Below are 16035 nucleotides of genomic sequence, written 5' to 3' on the forward strand. Positions count from 1 at the left end.
CAGAAAAAGGATTTTTTTTTTTTTTTTACTTAGCCTACGAAAGGAACTGAAACTGTTTTTAAATAACATTCATTAATTATCCAGAGGAGATATTGATAGTGAATTCGTTTGAGGAAGTTCCGAGGCGTGTTGTTATTTAAAGATAATTGTGCGTCAAGTTGCTGAACAGGGATGATGAGAGTTTGAAGTGCACGCGACTCCCGCCGCTCCCGCGAGCCGGAGGATCGTCCGTTCACGTTCATGGAGTTTATAAGCGGGAGCCGCTAGAATGGATGCAGTGATTGATGAAACGGAGGCCTTACAGAGATTCTTCGAGGGTAAGACAGTTCATTGACCTGTTGATATGACAGTTCAAAAGTAGTTCAAAATGATGTTGCTTGTCAGATCACTATTTCTTCCCTAATGCAGTGATGGATCAGATGGTAATACCCGCATGGTAGCCTACTCTTATTTACACCATTACCATCACGTTTTTTCCCCCCAGGTAACATGCAAACTTAAAGTCTGATTTAATAGCGTATGTCCGAGTCAACCTGACTGCTGCATTGATTAGTTACACCAGTGAAAGTCATTTTAAGGGTCAGAACAAGCAATAATAATAAAAACATGGTATTGCCATGTTCAAGAACCTGCTATTGTCTATGTTCAACAAACATTGATGATGTTTTATGCTTATGTATGCTGGAGATGCACCTGAAGTGATTCAGAAAGAAATCACTCTTGTTAGTGATGATTGTTGTTGAATGTTCTACACTGATCTATTTCAAAGTAACATATTGTTTGTCATTTTTCACTGATAATGTTTTTGACATGTTTCAGACATTATTGTGTGTGATTTAAGGAGGATTACATTTGTCAAGAGACATAAAAAGCCACTGATGAGCCATCCCAGGGAGGAATGTTTGGGAAGGGCAGAAAGGTGGAGAGGATTGAAGAGAGAGATGATGTACGGATGCAGGGAGCGAAGGATGAAATCCAGAGGAGAGAGGAGGAGGGGTTTGAGGAGAAACACTGGGAAGGACAGAGGAATGTGATAAATGGTGTGTTTGTAATGGTTAAGGCAGAGACAACGAGAATAAGAGAACTAAAGAGATAGATGGATTAATGAATAGATAGTTGCGGCTGTTTAGCAAAAAAAATAATATGAAAACAAAAGAATGAATCAGATGTGATATCTTCTGATTTCTCCCTGTCGTGCCATCGGTCAAAATAAGAATGAATATAAGAAATTATGTTTTGCTTAAAGAAAATGAAGATTGTTTTCATGACAGTTTAATACATATTAAGCACAATTTCTGACGATAATGCAAAAACAACAACAACAACAACTCATAATTAATATAATGTAAGAAACTAAAAATATTATTTAAACGATAAAATATATATATCATGTAGTATTTGTCTGAGTTAAACATTAACATATTTTATTACAGTATTTCTTGTATTAGTATTATTTTAAATGACAATTATGAGAATCAACTTTGCGAATAATTAGAATTACAAAAAAATATATAAATGCATTGCGGGAAGGACAATTTGGGGAGAAAATGTGCTAAGCTGTCATGAAAACAATGTAAAATCTGTGATGGTCCTAAAACAAAGATTTAATTTATAACTTCACATGTAATCTCTTACTTTTTTGACATTTTCATTTTCGGTTAAAATGTGACCTGGATATATTTTTTCTTGTGTTATTCAGTCTTTTAGTGCTTTCTGCAGTTTTTCTTCACTCTTTTCTTATCGTAATGGTTTTTTTTCTTCAGAAAGCTTTTAACTTCATTTGTCCCCTCAGAGTGGTCATGTTCGTTTTCTGTCATTCTCTGACAGATAAAAGCCGTCATTTTTTACGGCGAGTTCGAAGCCGAACTATTTATTTTGGAGGGATTTTCCAACCATAATTTGTGGCACATCTTTAGGCGTGAGTGCGTGTTCTCAGAGCAGGTGTAACGGTTTGTATATATGACAGTGTTTCACTGTAAACACTGTTGACTTCTTTGGGCTCTGGAGTTCATGGCCGTCAAGAACTGCTCTTTAACGAGAATTTCACATGTTTACATTCTTCATTTGGGGAGTAAGGCAGAAAATGCTGGAGATGTTCAGACAGCCAAGACACACACGTACTCAGAAATAGGGAAACAACAGTATAAGTGTGTGTGCGATGTGAATCGTGGAAGAATTGTGGTGTGGACACACTTATATTTTTTTGTAAATATATTACAAATTCACAGTTTTTGTTCAGGAGTCTGTTTATGGTTTGTTTGTGTTTTTAATATTAGATTCTGATTCATATCAGTCGAAGTTTTTCTATTATTCGACTGTGTGTATTGAATTGATGACTGGTTGCTGTTTTTGATTGTGCTCCACGTTCACGATTCCCAATGAATGCTCCGTGTGTTTGTTCTCTGTTTGTTTGTGTTCGTGTGTTTAGTGAAGCGGGGAGGGGGGTGTCTTAAATGAACATCCATTGTGGAGTACAGCAACACAAAGCACAAAAGAAGAGGCAGATTGAGCTGTTTGTCTGATTTGACCCTCAGCTGTCCAAGAGGAAAGTTTTATTGCTCAGAGGTCGCTCTATCGAAATTCAAACAATGTAATAGAGCTTCACTCAAATATCAAGTTTGTCTTGGATGTTTCTCAGACAATTCTTAGGAAAAAACAGGCACATTTCAGTTGTCATACAGTAAAAGGATAGCAGCTCAGATCTTTAAGTCTTAGAGGAATTCTATGACTTTTGATTAAGGTTTAGGGTGTGTTCACACTTGGCATGTTTGTTTGGATTAAAACGAACTCTGGTGCGATTGCTCTGTTAGTGCGGTTCATCTGAATAAGTGTGAACGCTGCCATCCGAACCCTGGTGCATCAAACACACGGACAGAGGCGCTGAAAAGATGAATCTCGCTCCGCTTCTAAACAAACTCTGGTGCGGTTCGACTGAAATATGAACGCAACACGGACCAAAGACATGTAAACGAACCAAAAACAGGACATGATGTCACAAGATGCGACCCTAAAAAGGACAGAATGGACACCTGGATACCTGTTTTTTCTCATCATAGTCGCGATGTTGCCAATCACAGTTAAGTACAGGATCACAGCAGATCTGTGTTAGTGTGTGTGACGGAGGGATTCCTGACGCTGTTTTGACTCCTTTACACATTTTATAAGCGCTTCATGAGTTCTCAGCTGGTCGAAATACCATCATATGTAGCTACACACACACAACGAGTGCATTTAGCCCAGAACACAGCATTGTTTTGGATGTTCGTAAGTTCTGTCGCAAAATATACGTTATAAAAGCTGACCAATCTGGTTGTGAACATATCTCTATGCCTTTAGGTTCGGTATCTTTAGGTTCGGTGTTAAAATGCCAATGTGAACGCTAAACGTTTGTCCGGACCATACGAACCGAACTACAAGTGTGAACACACCCTTTGATATATTGGCAAATCTGAGCACAGTTTGAGACACTGTCTCACTTGTCTCAAGCTGGCGAATACATTTGAGAGGAATGGATTGACATTCACAAAGTAAACAAACAAACTTCTGTGTTTTCATTATTCGCAAGGATGGCTCGACGATTGAAGGTGTTGAAAGGGACTCTGGGAAACGGTTAATGGCTTCTATTCCTTTGGTTCTGAGATGAAGAGAGAATATTTTTCTAAACATATCTAGCACCGAAACCCCTTGTGGTATAAAAGCGCTCAGAAAGCGTTTTTAGCCTGATTGAGTGTAGCCATAAGCTGCTTATAGAGGGTACGCTTGCCCCCTCTCTAATGCACTGGATCATTCCTGGCATTCCTACAAGACTGTTAAAAAACAGAATGAGGTGCGAGTAATGTTTCTTTCTCTCGCGCGTCTCTTTTTCGCTATCGCTGCCTCATTCCGACTCCATTAGTGTGACAGTGTGCAGACAGGGCGAGGGAGAGAGATAACAGACATGGACGCGCACACAGATGGATGCACACACACACACACTCATACATGCTGTGGTTGGGGTGAGATAAGGGCAGGGCACAGGTCATACAAACACACACACACACATGCCAACATGCACAAGCAGAAACGCACATGTATCAGTTTTGGTACACTAGCACACATTAAGCACTCAGGCACTGTGTATCACAGAGCTGATTGGTCGAAACACCAGCGTAGGAGTTGATGTTTTAGACTGAACCCATCCGTGAGATCCATAACACGAAACTCACCCCTTTGCCACCCAAGGCGATGGCTGCCAGCAAAGTTTTACTTTAAAGGTGCATTGTGTGATATTTAGGAGGCTCTCTTGACAAAAATGCAATATCATATACATAACTATGTTTTCAGTGGTGTAACAAGACCTTACATAATAAACCGTTAGGTTTTTATTACCTAAAGGCCTGTTCACACCGGGACGAATTTCGCGCGCGATATTCGTCGACGTTTAACGCCTCGTGACTAAACAAAGGGCGCCAATTTGAGTGTGCACACCGCCACGAAAAAAGCCACGCGTAAAAGCATCTTTTATTTTTAAATGCCTCGGGTTGGTTTTTTTAGTTTGACTCACCGTGTCAAAAACTATCCGACCAATGAGATTGGCGCTTTTGCTCACGTGTCTGGAGCTTCTGAAGTTACAGTAAAACACAACTTGGGGGCGCTCAAACACAAAACGGTCTTGCCGAGCACACATACGTAACGGCGAAGAAGATATACGCCAAGTAGCGTCTACACTGCCGAGAAGAAATAAGACGAGGAAATTGCAAGGCCAGATGAATGTAGAGCCGCTGGTCTCGTTGGTGTCGGAACATAAAGAACTATATGACAAACGCGACAGCGACTACATCTAAATCTTAATAAAAGAGAATGTTATTGAGTGGTATTGCAGAGCAAATGGGCGCCATCTAATGTCAGGGAATGAATTTGCATGTCCACTCGGCTCATCGTCAGCGAAAATCGCTTGGGTGTGAACACAAAAAACGCGTTGAAAAACGCTGGCGAATAATGCGCGCCGATATTCGTCCCGGTGTGTACGAGCCTTTAGAATGAGCCATTTCTATCTACACACACCGCGGGTCCCCTTACATTGAAATGCGCCGTCATGTTTCTACGGTGGCCCTAAACGGACAAACGCGTTTCGCCACTTTTGTTCTTCATGCAAAGAAGCTAGCTAAAGTCAGCGAATAAAACACTGACACAATGATGAACAAGTAACAATAATATTTGCAATAAAATATTGTTTTTCTGAATAATTAAGTAAATATAATTTCTTAATTTATCTTTGTGAAGAAAAACCTCATTGCTTAACTGGCTACTCTCTGCTGTCTCAGACGACGACATCATTTCCTGTCGGCCACCGTAACTTCTGCTGGTTGCAATTCACAACCTCATTGCTAGATGCCGCAAAACTTTACACACTGCACCTTTAAAGAGTTTCTTTTCTACTTAAAAGCATCTAAAATTATTTGGGGAATTATGTCAACTTTAAAATTTACAGTAACTTCGTTTCAGACATCCTCAATTTAAAGTCGCCATGACATCAAATTTGACAATTCTTGTTTTTTTGTTGTTGTCTTTAATCAAAATAGCTTCCCCTCCCTCTTGTAGCAACATCTCATCTCTTCTCTGATGATGCGTTTACTGGCACGAATGCGGGACAACCTGTCACTCACATGAGATCCACCAATAGCACACCACAACCATCCGATCAATTCCCTTTGGACAAAATCAAGCCCCGCCCCACATTTTTTCTCATCCGAGAAGCCGTTCCACTCAGATATACGTCACAATGGGGAAGAAAAGACCATCGCAGCTTCTGTTTCATGGTAACTTCAAAGTTGAAATGTGTATTCTGCACCACTGTCATCGCAAAATGAAAGTTTTTTCCAATTTATTAACATTATTTATTTTGATAACATTCCTCGTTAAAGTGTATTTAAATTTTTTCACTATTATGTAATATTTAATGATTCAAAAGATAACCGATAGAAAAACAAAAAAACAAAAAAGAAGACTCCGCTTGTCTGGGAGTCAAATAACTAAATCTCATTTGTGATTTCTCTTTCCTGTGGGATGTCTTAAAATATCAGTCCTGCACTTCTTGACTTTTGTGAGAATATTCAGGCAGGTTAGGTCACATTTAGCCCGATGTCAGCAAGTCATGGATCACTCCTGTGTGTGGGTACAGATGGTTCCTGGGGCTGATGTTTGATGGAGGGAATGGTTTGGCCGTTGCGCGTGGTCTCTCTCATGTAACAGTGTATTGCTGTCACTGGAATGCATTGTGTTTGAGCAGCCAGGCCTGTAACATTCACATGCCAGTTCCATTACAACAAACCAAAAATTACACACTTTCCACATTTCAGGTGACCGTGATCCGATTCCCACATTATTCGTTTTATTTTATTTTATTTTTTAGTAATACTTCAACTTCAACATTTCTAGTTTTTTTATCTAATATTTATATTTCTGTTTCTTTACTAAAAGTAATGAAAGTAACTTGCAGTTTAAGTGAGTCAGATGTTGATTCATTAACCTTACCTGATTCAGTTAGTTCATTCAGTAAAAGATTGATCAGATTGATTCAAACCAGTAACCCCTGAGTTTGACTGGGTCCGAATCTCCGAAATGGCATACTCTCTTGAGTAGGTACTTATTTTGAATAAGTAATTACTTCATGATCGCTAAAAAAGTCATTACCATGTGATTCACAAATCCTCTCCATTCACAAATCCTCTCCCGTGGCCTCATGGGATAGTAAAGTGTCCATCATATACGCTCTTCAGACTCTCACCGGAAGTAGTTGGTCATCCGGGCACTTTTTGCCTTGAGTACTGTGAATTCGGACATACAACTTTTGTCACATACTGTTTTTCGCCTACTATAGGAAAGATTTCAGATGCAGCCGGTGTGATCTTTCTGAATGAATCATCAAAAGAATCAGTTCAAAAGAGTCATTTGCTCATGAATCAGATTACACTGGTCATGTTGTTGTTGTTGTTGTTTTTGTGGAGCTCTCAAGGACAACTCATTATATCCACACATATGGATAAAATCGTATTTCTTTTTCCATGGCGCTGGAGGTTCAGCTGCGTAGATTCTGCCACAGCGCTGATATGCAGATCTTTTCATTAGTTGAAAATGGGACATTTAAACTCTGATCTGATCGGACCACACCAGATAATCTGGCTAGTGACTCGGCATGTTAGAGGGGATTAAACCGGGGCACTGGGGCTGAAATTGGGCCGAGATGTTGACAATGTTGATGCATGTGGGACCGTTAATGTGTTACACCCCTCCGAAAATGTATCATTCTTTGAATTCCTTATTGTTACCCGACTTTTGCATGTTTCCTTCCTCTGCTGACAGTGTGAAGGCATTCACTGCTCTCTCTTTACCTCTCTCTGGTGTTCGTGAAGTGTAGGTAAGCAGCTCAGGTCGGCCGGTGCATTCAGTGCTGGTGGGCGACTAGAACTGTGTGTGGTGGCCTGGTACAGCTCTGTCTCATGACTGAGACCTAATCCTGCATTACAACACACACACACATTCACGTAACCCTGTACCCGCCAGCTGAGCTCCGAGATGGAAAGGTGTATGTTGTTCGGAAGGATATGAGAGACGTACTGGGTCATATACACATCAATTTTTGTAGGTTGTGTCTATCCTAAAACAAAATGCTGTGGCTTCGAGCAGGTACCATCTCTCTTTTTCTCTCTTCTTCCTCCTTCCTGTGTCTCTTACACCCTATTTATCTTTTAGTAAACTTCTCTTGTCTTTTCCTATTACCGGTATTCACATTGCCAGACCTCAGGCATTTGTTCAGTAGCCTATACAGTATATGAGTGTGTGTGCATGTGTGGTATATATAAATGTGTGTACTTCTGTGTGAAAATGCATGTATTCATACAGAAAATATTATTAGTGTTACTTGCTAAAAGAACAAACCCCTAACCCTTTAGCATGTAACTCGCTCTTCATTATGTGTACTGAAGACATGAATGATTGCTCATTGCTGTTACTTTTCTGAGTGATTTGACTTTTGATTTTTGACTAACAGGCTTCTGATGTTTCGAAGGAGGAACCCAAACCATTTAATATCATAGAGATTTGGGGGTGGGATCCTTTAAGCCAGTGAGCAGCCACCTAGCAATGGTTCAAAACACTCAAAACTCATTAGCAACCACCTTAGCATAAGTCAGCGGTTGGCCTATACACATTGACATCATGGTTAAACAGCTTGATTGCTGAAACACTCCAGTAAAATGTCCAATAAAAACCTTATTTTTGTTAGATTGACAATATCTATATCTGTTTTGGCTGGTGCCGATTGCGATTTTACAGTTCTCTCATCACGTCAATGATTGTTTAGCTAAGACAAATGTTTTCCTCTCTAACTGTGTGGATACTCAAATGAATGCTGTATTGATCACTGTGATGCTGTGTGTGTGTTTTTGTCTTTTTAAGGAACCCAGGGGATTCTGGGTAGTGTTTACCGATTGATAATGTTGTGGACTTCGCTCTATCATACTTTACTCTGGTGTGAATTAGGGCTTAATGATTAACATGCATAAGAACTCGCATCGGTTTCACATAGAAAATAATCGGGAGATGTAGAGAAACAGGGCATGTGTATGTGTACGTTGCAGAGGGAGGTAAAGAGAGATAGAGGGAGAGAGATATAAATGGAGACAGGGAGGAGGGGATGTATGACATATTGTTGGCTGTGATTAATGAGCTCTCGAGGGAGACTTTCTGATTTGGCCCTTTCAGTGATGGCAAATGCTTTAGTTCAGAATCATCAGTTCTTCATGCTAAATACTTCTTGATCAGCCAATATACACTACCGTTCAAAAGTTTGGGGTCAGTGAGAATTTTATTTTTATTTTTTGGAGGAAAGAAATCAATACTTTTATTTATCAAGGACAGTAAAGACATTTATAATGTTACAAAATATTCTATTTCAAACAAATGCTGTTCTTTTGAACTTCCTATTCATCAAAGAATCCTGAAAAAAAAAAAAAAAACTGTACAACTGGCAGACCAACAACTGTTTCAACATTGATAATAATAATAAATGTTTCTTGAGCATCAAATCCTCATATTATACTGATTTGTGAAGGATCATTTGACACTGAAGACACTGACACTGGTGATGCTGAAAATTCAGCTTTGATCACAGGAATAAATTACACTTTACTATATATTCACACAGAAAACAGCTGATTTACACTGGAATAATATTTAATACTATAACTGATTTTTGTTGTATTTTTAATCAAATAAGCGCAGCCATGGTTAGCAGAAGAGAAGTCTTTTAAAAGTATTTAAAATCGCACCGACCCCAAACTTTTGAACGGTAGTGTATATATAATATATGCATTGAGAGATTAGATTAGCATTTTGAGTTGATTTAGTGGTGTTTACAAGATTTTAAACGAACATATGAATACACTGAACAAATGTCAACACATATGCAGCATTATTGAGTGGGGGAAACATTTGTGAGCTTGTGATTTTAATTGAATGTGACGATTATTTCACAGTTGTGTGACGGAAAATAATGTTTTTTGTAATCTTCACAGAGCATGTGCACACGCATACACATGCAAACGTTCGATATGGCTCACATTTCCGAACATCGTAAACGTCTAAAACGTTTTCTAAAACGTTACTGAAAAACAATCCATAGGTGTTTCTCCTATGTTCGTTAAAATCATCTCATTCTCTCTTTTTCAACTTCGCTCTCTCCCTTTTCTCCCCCACTCTCGTTCCCGTCAGTCAATCCCACAGCCGTTATCAGCGCTGGCCTGGCAGGTTTACAGCAGCAGGAGGATGGAAACATCTGGATCTTATTTAGTAAAATCATCCCTCTCCGTTCCTATTTGCCCTGCTGGCACACTCATAAAACCGTCCGAGCGGAGACCCCACTCGAAACATTACATCAGTGTTGTTTTTTTACCCAGCAGTTTCATTCGTTATTGATTTTATTCTGTAAAGCACATTTGAGATTACTCAAGTGGTTTATGGTAAGTGATTGCTGGGTCTACTCTACAGAAATGATCCACGAGGTGTCCATCAGGTGCCAAACCTGTCCATGATGTTCTTGGTCACAATGAAAAGTTGTTGGAAACCGCTTTGGGATATTTTGAGGGTCAGGATTGTGTTGGTTTTAAGTGTGATGTTCGGTTTGGGTCAGGACATCCACGGAGGCGAGATGTGATCCCTCTCAGGCTGTGGGAGGCGGATGGACCAGAGAGTTTTCCCAACACTAACACATGAATTCTTCACATTCCGGCTTCGTTAGTGGCCTAATCTATCAAAGAGAGAGAGAGAGAGAGAGAGAGAGATCAGGGGTTTAGTGGGGGACTCTTCATACTCGACTATACCTCCACCTGACCCCTCATTCTCTCCATCCTTTGCTGCCTTAACTTGCTTTCTTTGTGTAATTCTGTATTTGTTGTTGAAACTTGCACTTCAGTGAATGAATACATGGACATGAACTTTATTTTTTAACATCAAGATTTTAGGTTATAATTTATATGATTGTATAAGGGAACGCATATATATTATGTGGTGTAACTTGTCATCGTTTCTTTTAGGTTTTTTTATCAGCCTTTTTGCAGTTAATTTAAATACTATAGTCCTGTGGTGTGACCAATCAGGACTCATATTTTACTTAATTTTTAGACCATTAGAACTTTTTTTTTTTTTTTTTTGGTCGACTTGAGAAAATAAATTAACTTTTTTTGTTTGTTGTTATTATTTTAATGTTTTATTTTTCCCCCCAAACAATTTTACATTTACAGTATATTGGCCCTAAGGATAAAATAACTTTTATTTTATTATTTTATGTATTTGCAAGTTATTTTATTCTTTTTTTTACAATAATAATTTTAAAATACATTAAATACATTTTAAAAACACAAAATTATTATATGATTTTTTTTAAAGTTAAATAACATTCATATGGGTTCATATTCATACAAATATTTATATACATGAATATTCATACAATTATTCATATTCATAATGATGAATATTATGATATTCGTTGAATTTTAAATTTTTTAACCCAAGAATATGCACTTTTTTGATGAAATAACACTGGTAAATTTCATAAAGAGAACCATAGATTGAGCAAGAAAAGATGCTTTATTTGGCTTAAGTGAGCAGGGTCAGTCGGCCTGGGTCAGAGTGACGTTTTGCAGGTGTTGCTAACAGAGTGATTGCAGACGGGTCATGTGGTGCAGATTTGGAGAGATTTGGTAAAGAAATGCAGAAGGGGGGAGGATGAGAGCGGCAAGGATTGGAAAAGAGAAGAGCTACTTTGTGGATGAAGAATTAAAGAAAATGATTTTCTTTGAAAGTGACCCTCTAGGCTTTTTACAGCTCATGTTGTGTCTATAACCTGCAGGACATTTATGTTTTCATTGACCTCATCTGTGATCCCCAGTTTGAACATATGTCATCAATCTGGGTATTAAACAAGCAAACAAATGATCAGAAGTGTTGCAACAAGCCACATGAATCATGAAGCCATCAGAGTCAGAATAAGAGATGTTGTGAAACTGTTATTTTATCACTGTAGAAACGGTGCGTAGGAACACGATACTCATCCTCCTCTCTCACTCTCTTCTACCTTTTTCTGTCTCTCTCTCTCCCTCTATTTCCCTTGCAGGTCATGATATTAACAGCTCTTTGGAGCCAACAAACATTGACACCAGTATCCTGGAGGAATACATCAGCAAAGAGGACGACAGCACTGACATGTAAGAGACATGAGTTTCTATGTGTAATCTGGAGACTGTTGGATTGTGAGACATAGGCCCTATTTTAATGATCTAAGCGCATGGTCTAAAGCGCACGTGCAAGTGCACTTAAGGCGTGTCCGAATCCACTTTTGCTAGTTTAACGACAGGAAAAATGTTCGGTGCTCCCGGCGCATAGTCTAAAAGGGTCGTCTCTATTCTCTCAATGAGTAATGGGTGTGTTTTGGGCATAACGTGAAATAAAACAATCAGAGCCTCATCTCCCATTCCCTTTAAAAGACAGTTGCGCTCGCGCCATGGCGGATTCGCTATTTACATGACGTTTGCAAGGGGAAAAACTGAACGCAGACGCCAGAGAGGAACCTGATCTGCTCGTGCGCGAGGTTAAAGCGCGCAAGCAGACCATCTACGGGACAAGCCGGATTCACCATATCTTTATGTACAGTACACACTAATAATTTACATTTTAATCCTTTTAATTTTAATATTTGTCATGTTTGTGTGCTGCTGCGTGTCCCTGTGTGTGTAATAAGCAGAGTGTACGCGCGTTGTGGACCCGCCTATATGCGCTCATTACTAACGAGCTCTTTAAATAACAAAAAAAAATCTATTTCAGTTGCCTCAAAATCAGCACAGCGCCATCAATGCGTCTGAACACACCTCGTTCTCGGACCAGCGCACACATGGACGCAAATGCATTTGCTATTTAAACAATGGCGCAGAAAATGATAACTGCGTCGGGCTGAAACTAGCAATACACACTTGCGTCGCGCTTGGCGCTGCATTGCGCCGGGTGTATGATAGGGCCCCAAATTTGTCATGATGATGTAGTTATTTTGATAATAATGAGTCATATTGGCCATCAGCTGGTGATTTTGGTTTTCTTCCTCTAGTTGTTTCACAGAGGTCCACAGCACCCCAGGACCCCAGTATCTCTCGCCCCAGGCCGGGGCATCCTCTTCAGGGGGGTTAGGGTGTGGCGTCAGCCCCCCCATCCCCCTGCGCCAGGGCACCGTCCCGTCTCTGTCCCAGTCCTGCCAGAACCCCTATCCACCTCCACCACCGCTGGGCCACCTCAGACACAACTACCCCTGCCTGGGGCAACAGCAGAGCCAGACACCCCAACACCAACAGCCACACGTCAAACCGGACCACCACGGACAGTACGCACCCGGGTAAGAGAAAGACAGAACAGAGAGACAGACAGATTTTAACATTCAACAACTCTGTTAACAAACAGAGCACTTCTGTGAGTAAAGCTTGAACAATCAAGTAATAAATAACATAAAATCTTCACTTTTGGACTTTAGTGCAACAGTAAATATAGAAAAAGTCTAATATAAAAACAAATAGCACCTCAACTTAAAATACCCGGCAGGCATGTAAACAAAAAAAAAATGTTTTAAAAGTGTATAAAAAAATAATGAGAATATATACATTAGGGGTGTAACAGTTCGATACGATACAGCAAAAAGAAAGAAATGCCAGAGAAATTTCCTATTTATTAAAAGAAAAACTATTTTTAAATAAGTTTGAGTTTTCCTACATCTTGAAACTTTCAGGTTTATAAATGGGGGTAATCTTTGAAGGATGAACAAATAATGTTTTGGTAATCACATTAAAAATAACATTTAAATATATATTTATATAATATTTGAGTTTTGAAGTGCAATATTAAATCCATGTTCATTCACGGCACAATGTTTCTCCTGGTTCCCACGTCAGCGCTGTTTGATCTAATAGAGATCTACGGTTAATAACGGAGAAATGTGAATGCTTCTCACTAGATCTCGCAGCGATGTTATTACTTCAGTGGCGAATTCAAATGTTTTCTTCACTGGATCTCTCAGCACAGTGTCGCTTGATCTCGCGCTGCACAGATGTTGCTGGTCCGAACTGATAAATGGTCTGTGAAGCACAATATAATGAGTAGCGCAGTTTCGTTCCGCTTTCATTACGTTTGCCATTTGATGTTGCGCAACGCTGTGGTGATCGCGCCAGCGCGGATTTTGTCTGCAGGAAAAATGGTCCTAGGAATCGTTCGGTTTGTATGCGTACCGAACCGGAAGCCTCGTACCGAAACGGTTCAATAATTACGAATACATGTACCGTCACACCCCTAATTTACATATATCCGAGTCCTGATCGGGAGGTTACGTCCGATTCCGAACGAGTCTGAAACCACGTGATCGGGCCCGATTTCCGATCGCGTGATCGGATCGGGACATCCCTAACATAAATATGACCAGTGATGGACGAAGTACACAAATCAAGTGCTTGAGTAAAAGTACACATACCCTAATAAAATATTACTCCAGTTAGAGTTTTAAAGGAAAAACTTTTTTTTAATTTACGAGTCATCATTTACTCGCCCTCAAGTTGTTTCAAACCTGTATGATTTTCTTTCTTCTGTTGAACACAGAGGAAGATATTTTGAAGAATGTTGGTTACCAGACAGTTAATGGTCCCCATTGACTTCCATAGCAGGGGAAAAAATACTATGGGAGTCAATGGGCTACATCAACTGTTTGGTTACCGACACTTTTGTGTTCAGCAGAAGAACAACTTGAGGGCGAGTAAATGATGACAGAATATTCATGTTTAATTCAGTTATTCCTTTATACTCCTTTCCAACTTTACTTGAGTAAAAGTACAAACGTACTTGATATTTACTTAAGTGTACTTAGGTATTAAAAATAAAAAGTACTAATCAATTAATGTTTATTTTGTATATACTTTGCATTGATTTTATATTATATATTTTATAAAATCCTATTGTTCAAAATTAAAATGATGAATTATGAGCTGTCAGTAGCCAGCACTAGTCAGTATTAGTATTAGTGAATGCAGATACATAATATGAAATGTGTGTTGACAAACAATAAAAACACGTCACATAGGGCTAAATGCATTACATTTTAAAAAGAACGCTATGCAAACATACTATTTTTATATCATATGAAACTGTGTGGAAGAATCCAAATGCAACAATTTGTGTTATTTTAATGTTATGTTGTGTGTGTGTTTTTTTTAAGACCGTTAAGATTGTGATATGGACATGCAGCTCACCCTTTTACAGCAGATTTAGTTTACAAACAACTGAAAGTTGTGACTAAAATATGATTTAATGTACAATAATAAATCCTAAAATTCGTCATTTGTAACTTACCTTTCGTCGCGCGCACACTCAAACTCCGTAAATCTTCCAGTTCTTGGCTCGTTTTGAGTCAGACTTGTGAATTAACAGGAGACTCGCTCTGAACGGATCATTAAATCATTGTTGACTCGAGAACAGTCCAATTCGCAAATGAATCGTTCGGTGCGATTTGTCAACTGATTTAAAGGGTTAGTTCACTCAAAAATGAAAACTCTGTCAGTAATTACTCGCCCTCATGTTGTTCCCCTTAAGACTTTTGTTCATCTTCGGAACACAAATTAAGATATTTTTGATTAAATCTGAGAGCTGGATCACTCCTCCATAGGCTTCTTAAGGGATCGAAACTGACCGGCCCAGAAAAGTTATGAAAGACATCGTTAAAATAGTCCGAGTGACTACAGTGGCTCAACCTTAAGTTTATCAAGCGACGAGAATACTTTTTGTGCGCAAAAAACAAACAAAAATAACGACTTTATTCAACTATTCATTTCCTTCTCTGTGGGCCTCGAGATAGTTCACGTAGTGATATTGCGCAAAGCTTCTAGGTTGCACGTCACACGTAGGCTCACTATTGGCCGACGCTGGTCATGTGTGTGATGCGTGACGTACAACCTAGAAGCTTTGCGCAATATCACTACGTGAAATATCAAGGCCCACAGAGAAGGAAATGAATAGTTGAATAAAGTCGTTATTTTTGTTTGTTTTTTGCGCACAAAAAGTATTCTCGTCGCTTGATAAACTTAAGATTGAGCCACTGTAGTCACTCGGACTATTTTAACGATGTCTTTAATAACTTTTGGGCCGGTCAGTTTCGATCCCTTAAAGGGTAACTAAACACTAAACCAACTTTTTTTAGTTAATGATCTGTAAGACTGGGGCTTTATTAGTGCTGTTCATTGATTCGAGTAACTTTTTTGACATTTGGGTATAAAGTGTTTTATTCTACAATATATGGTGTAAAAACGTCTGAGTGCTGCCCTCTTCAGGTTGAACGGTGACTACTGCAGTTCAATTTTCCTATTGGATTTTTGCGGTAGTTCGTGACGGTAGCGGTGAGAGCTGACGTAAGCAGGTTTCAGCTCACCACGCCCTTGGTACGAGCTACCACGTCCATGGCAGTATAAAAACCATATTGTT

General features: G+C 39.2%; 1 protein-coding gene across 12 annotated transcripts in view; it reads left to right on the forward strand.

Annotated features, from left to right (window-relative positions):
* The window catches only part of myrf (myelin regulatory factor), a 40713-nt gene that overhangs the window by 247 nt on the left and 24431 nt on the right, over nucleotides 1–16035 (forward strand). For 10 of the 12 annotated variants that reach the window (XM_056272613.1, XM_056272615.1, XM_056272617.1 and 7 more), the window contains exons 1-3: nucleotides 23–317; nucleotides 11651–11741; nucleotides 12635–12916. In XM_056272613.1, coding sequence (XP_056128588.1) covers nucleotides 269–317; nucleotides 11651–11741; nucleotides 12635–12916 — 422 coding nt within the window. In that variant the 5' untranslated portion in view covers nucleotides 23–268. Of the gene's footprint in view, nucleotides 1–22; nucleotides 318–7565; nucleotides 7666–11650; nucleotides 11742–12634; nucleotides 12917–16035 lie in introns of those variants that run through there. The other 2 variants (XM_056272614.1, XM_056272622.1) reach the window with 2 other exon arrangements.

The sequence above is a fragment of the Rhinichthys klamathensis genome, unplaced genomic scaffold, assembly GCF_029890125.1.
Source record: "Rhinichthys klamathensis goyatoka isolate OS25496 unplaced genomic scaffold, OSU_Roscu_1.1 h1tg000341l_1, whole genome shotgun sequence".
In the NCBI taxonomy this organism is placed as follows: Eukaryota; Metazoa; Chordata; class Actinopteri; order Cypriniformes; family Leuciscidae; genus Rhinichthys; species Rhinichthys klamathensis.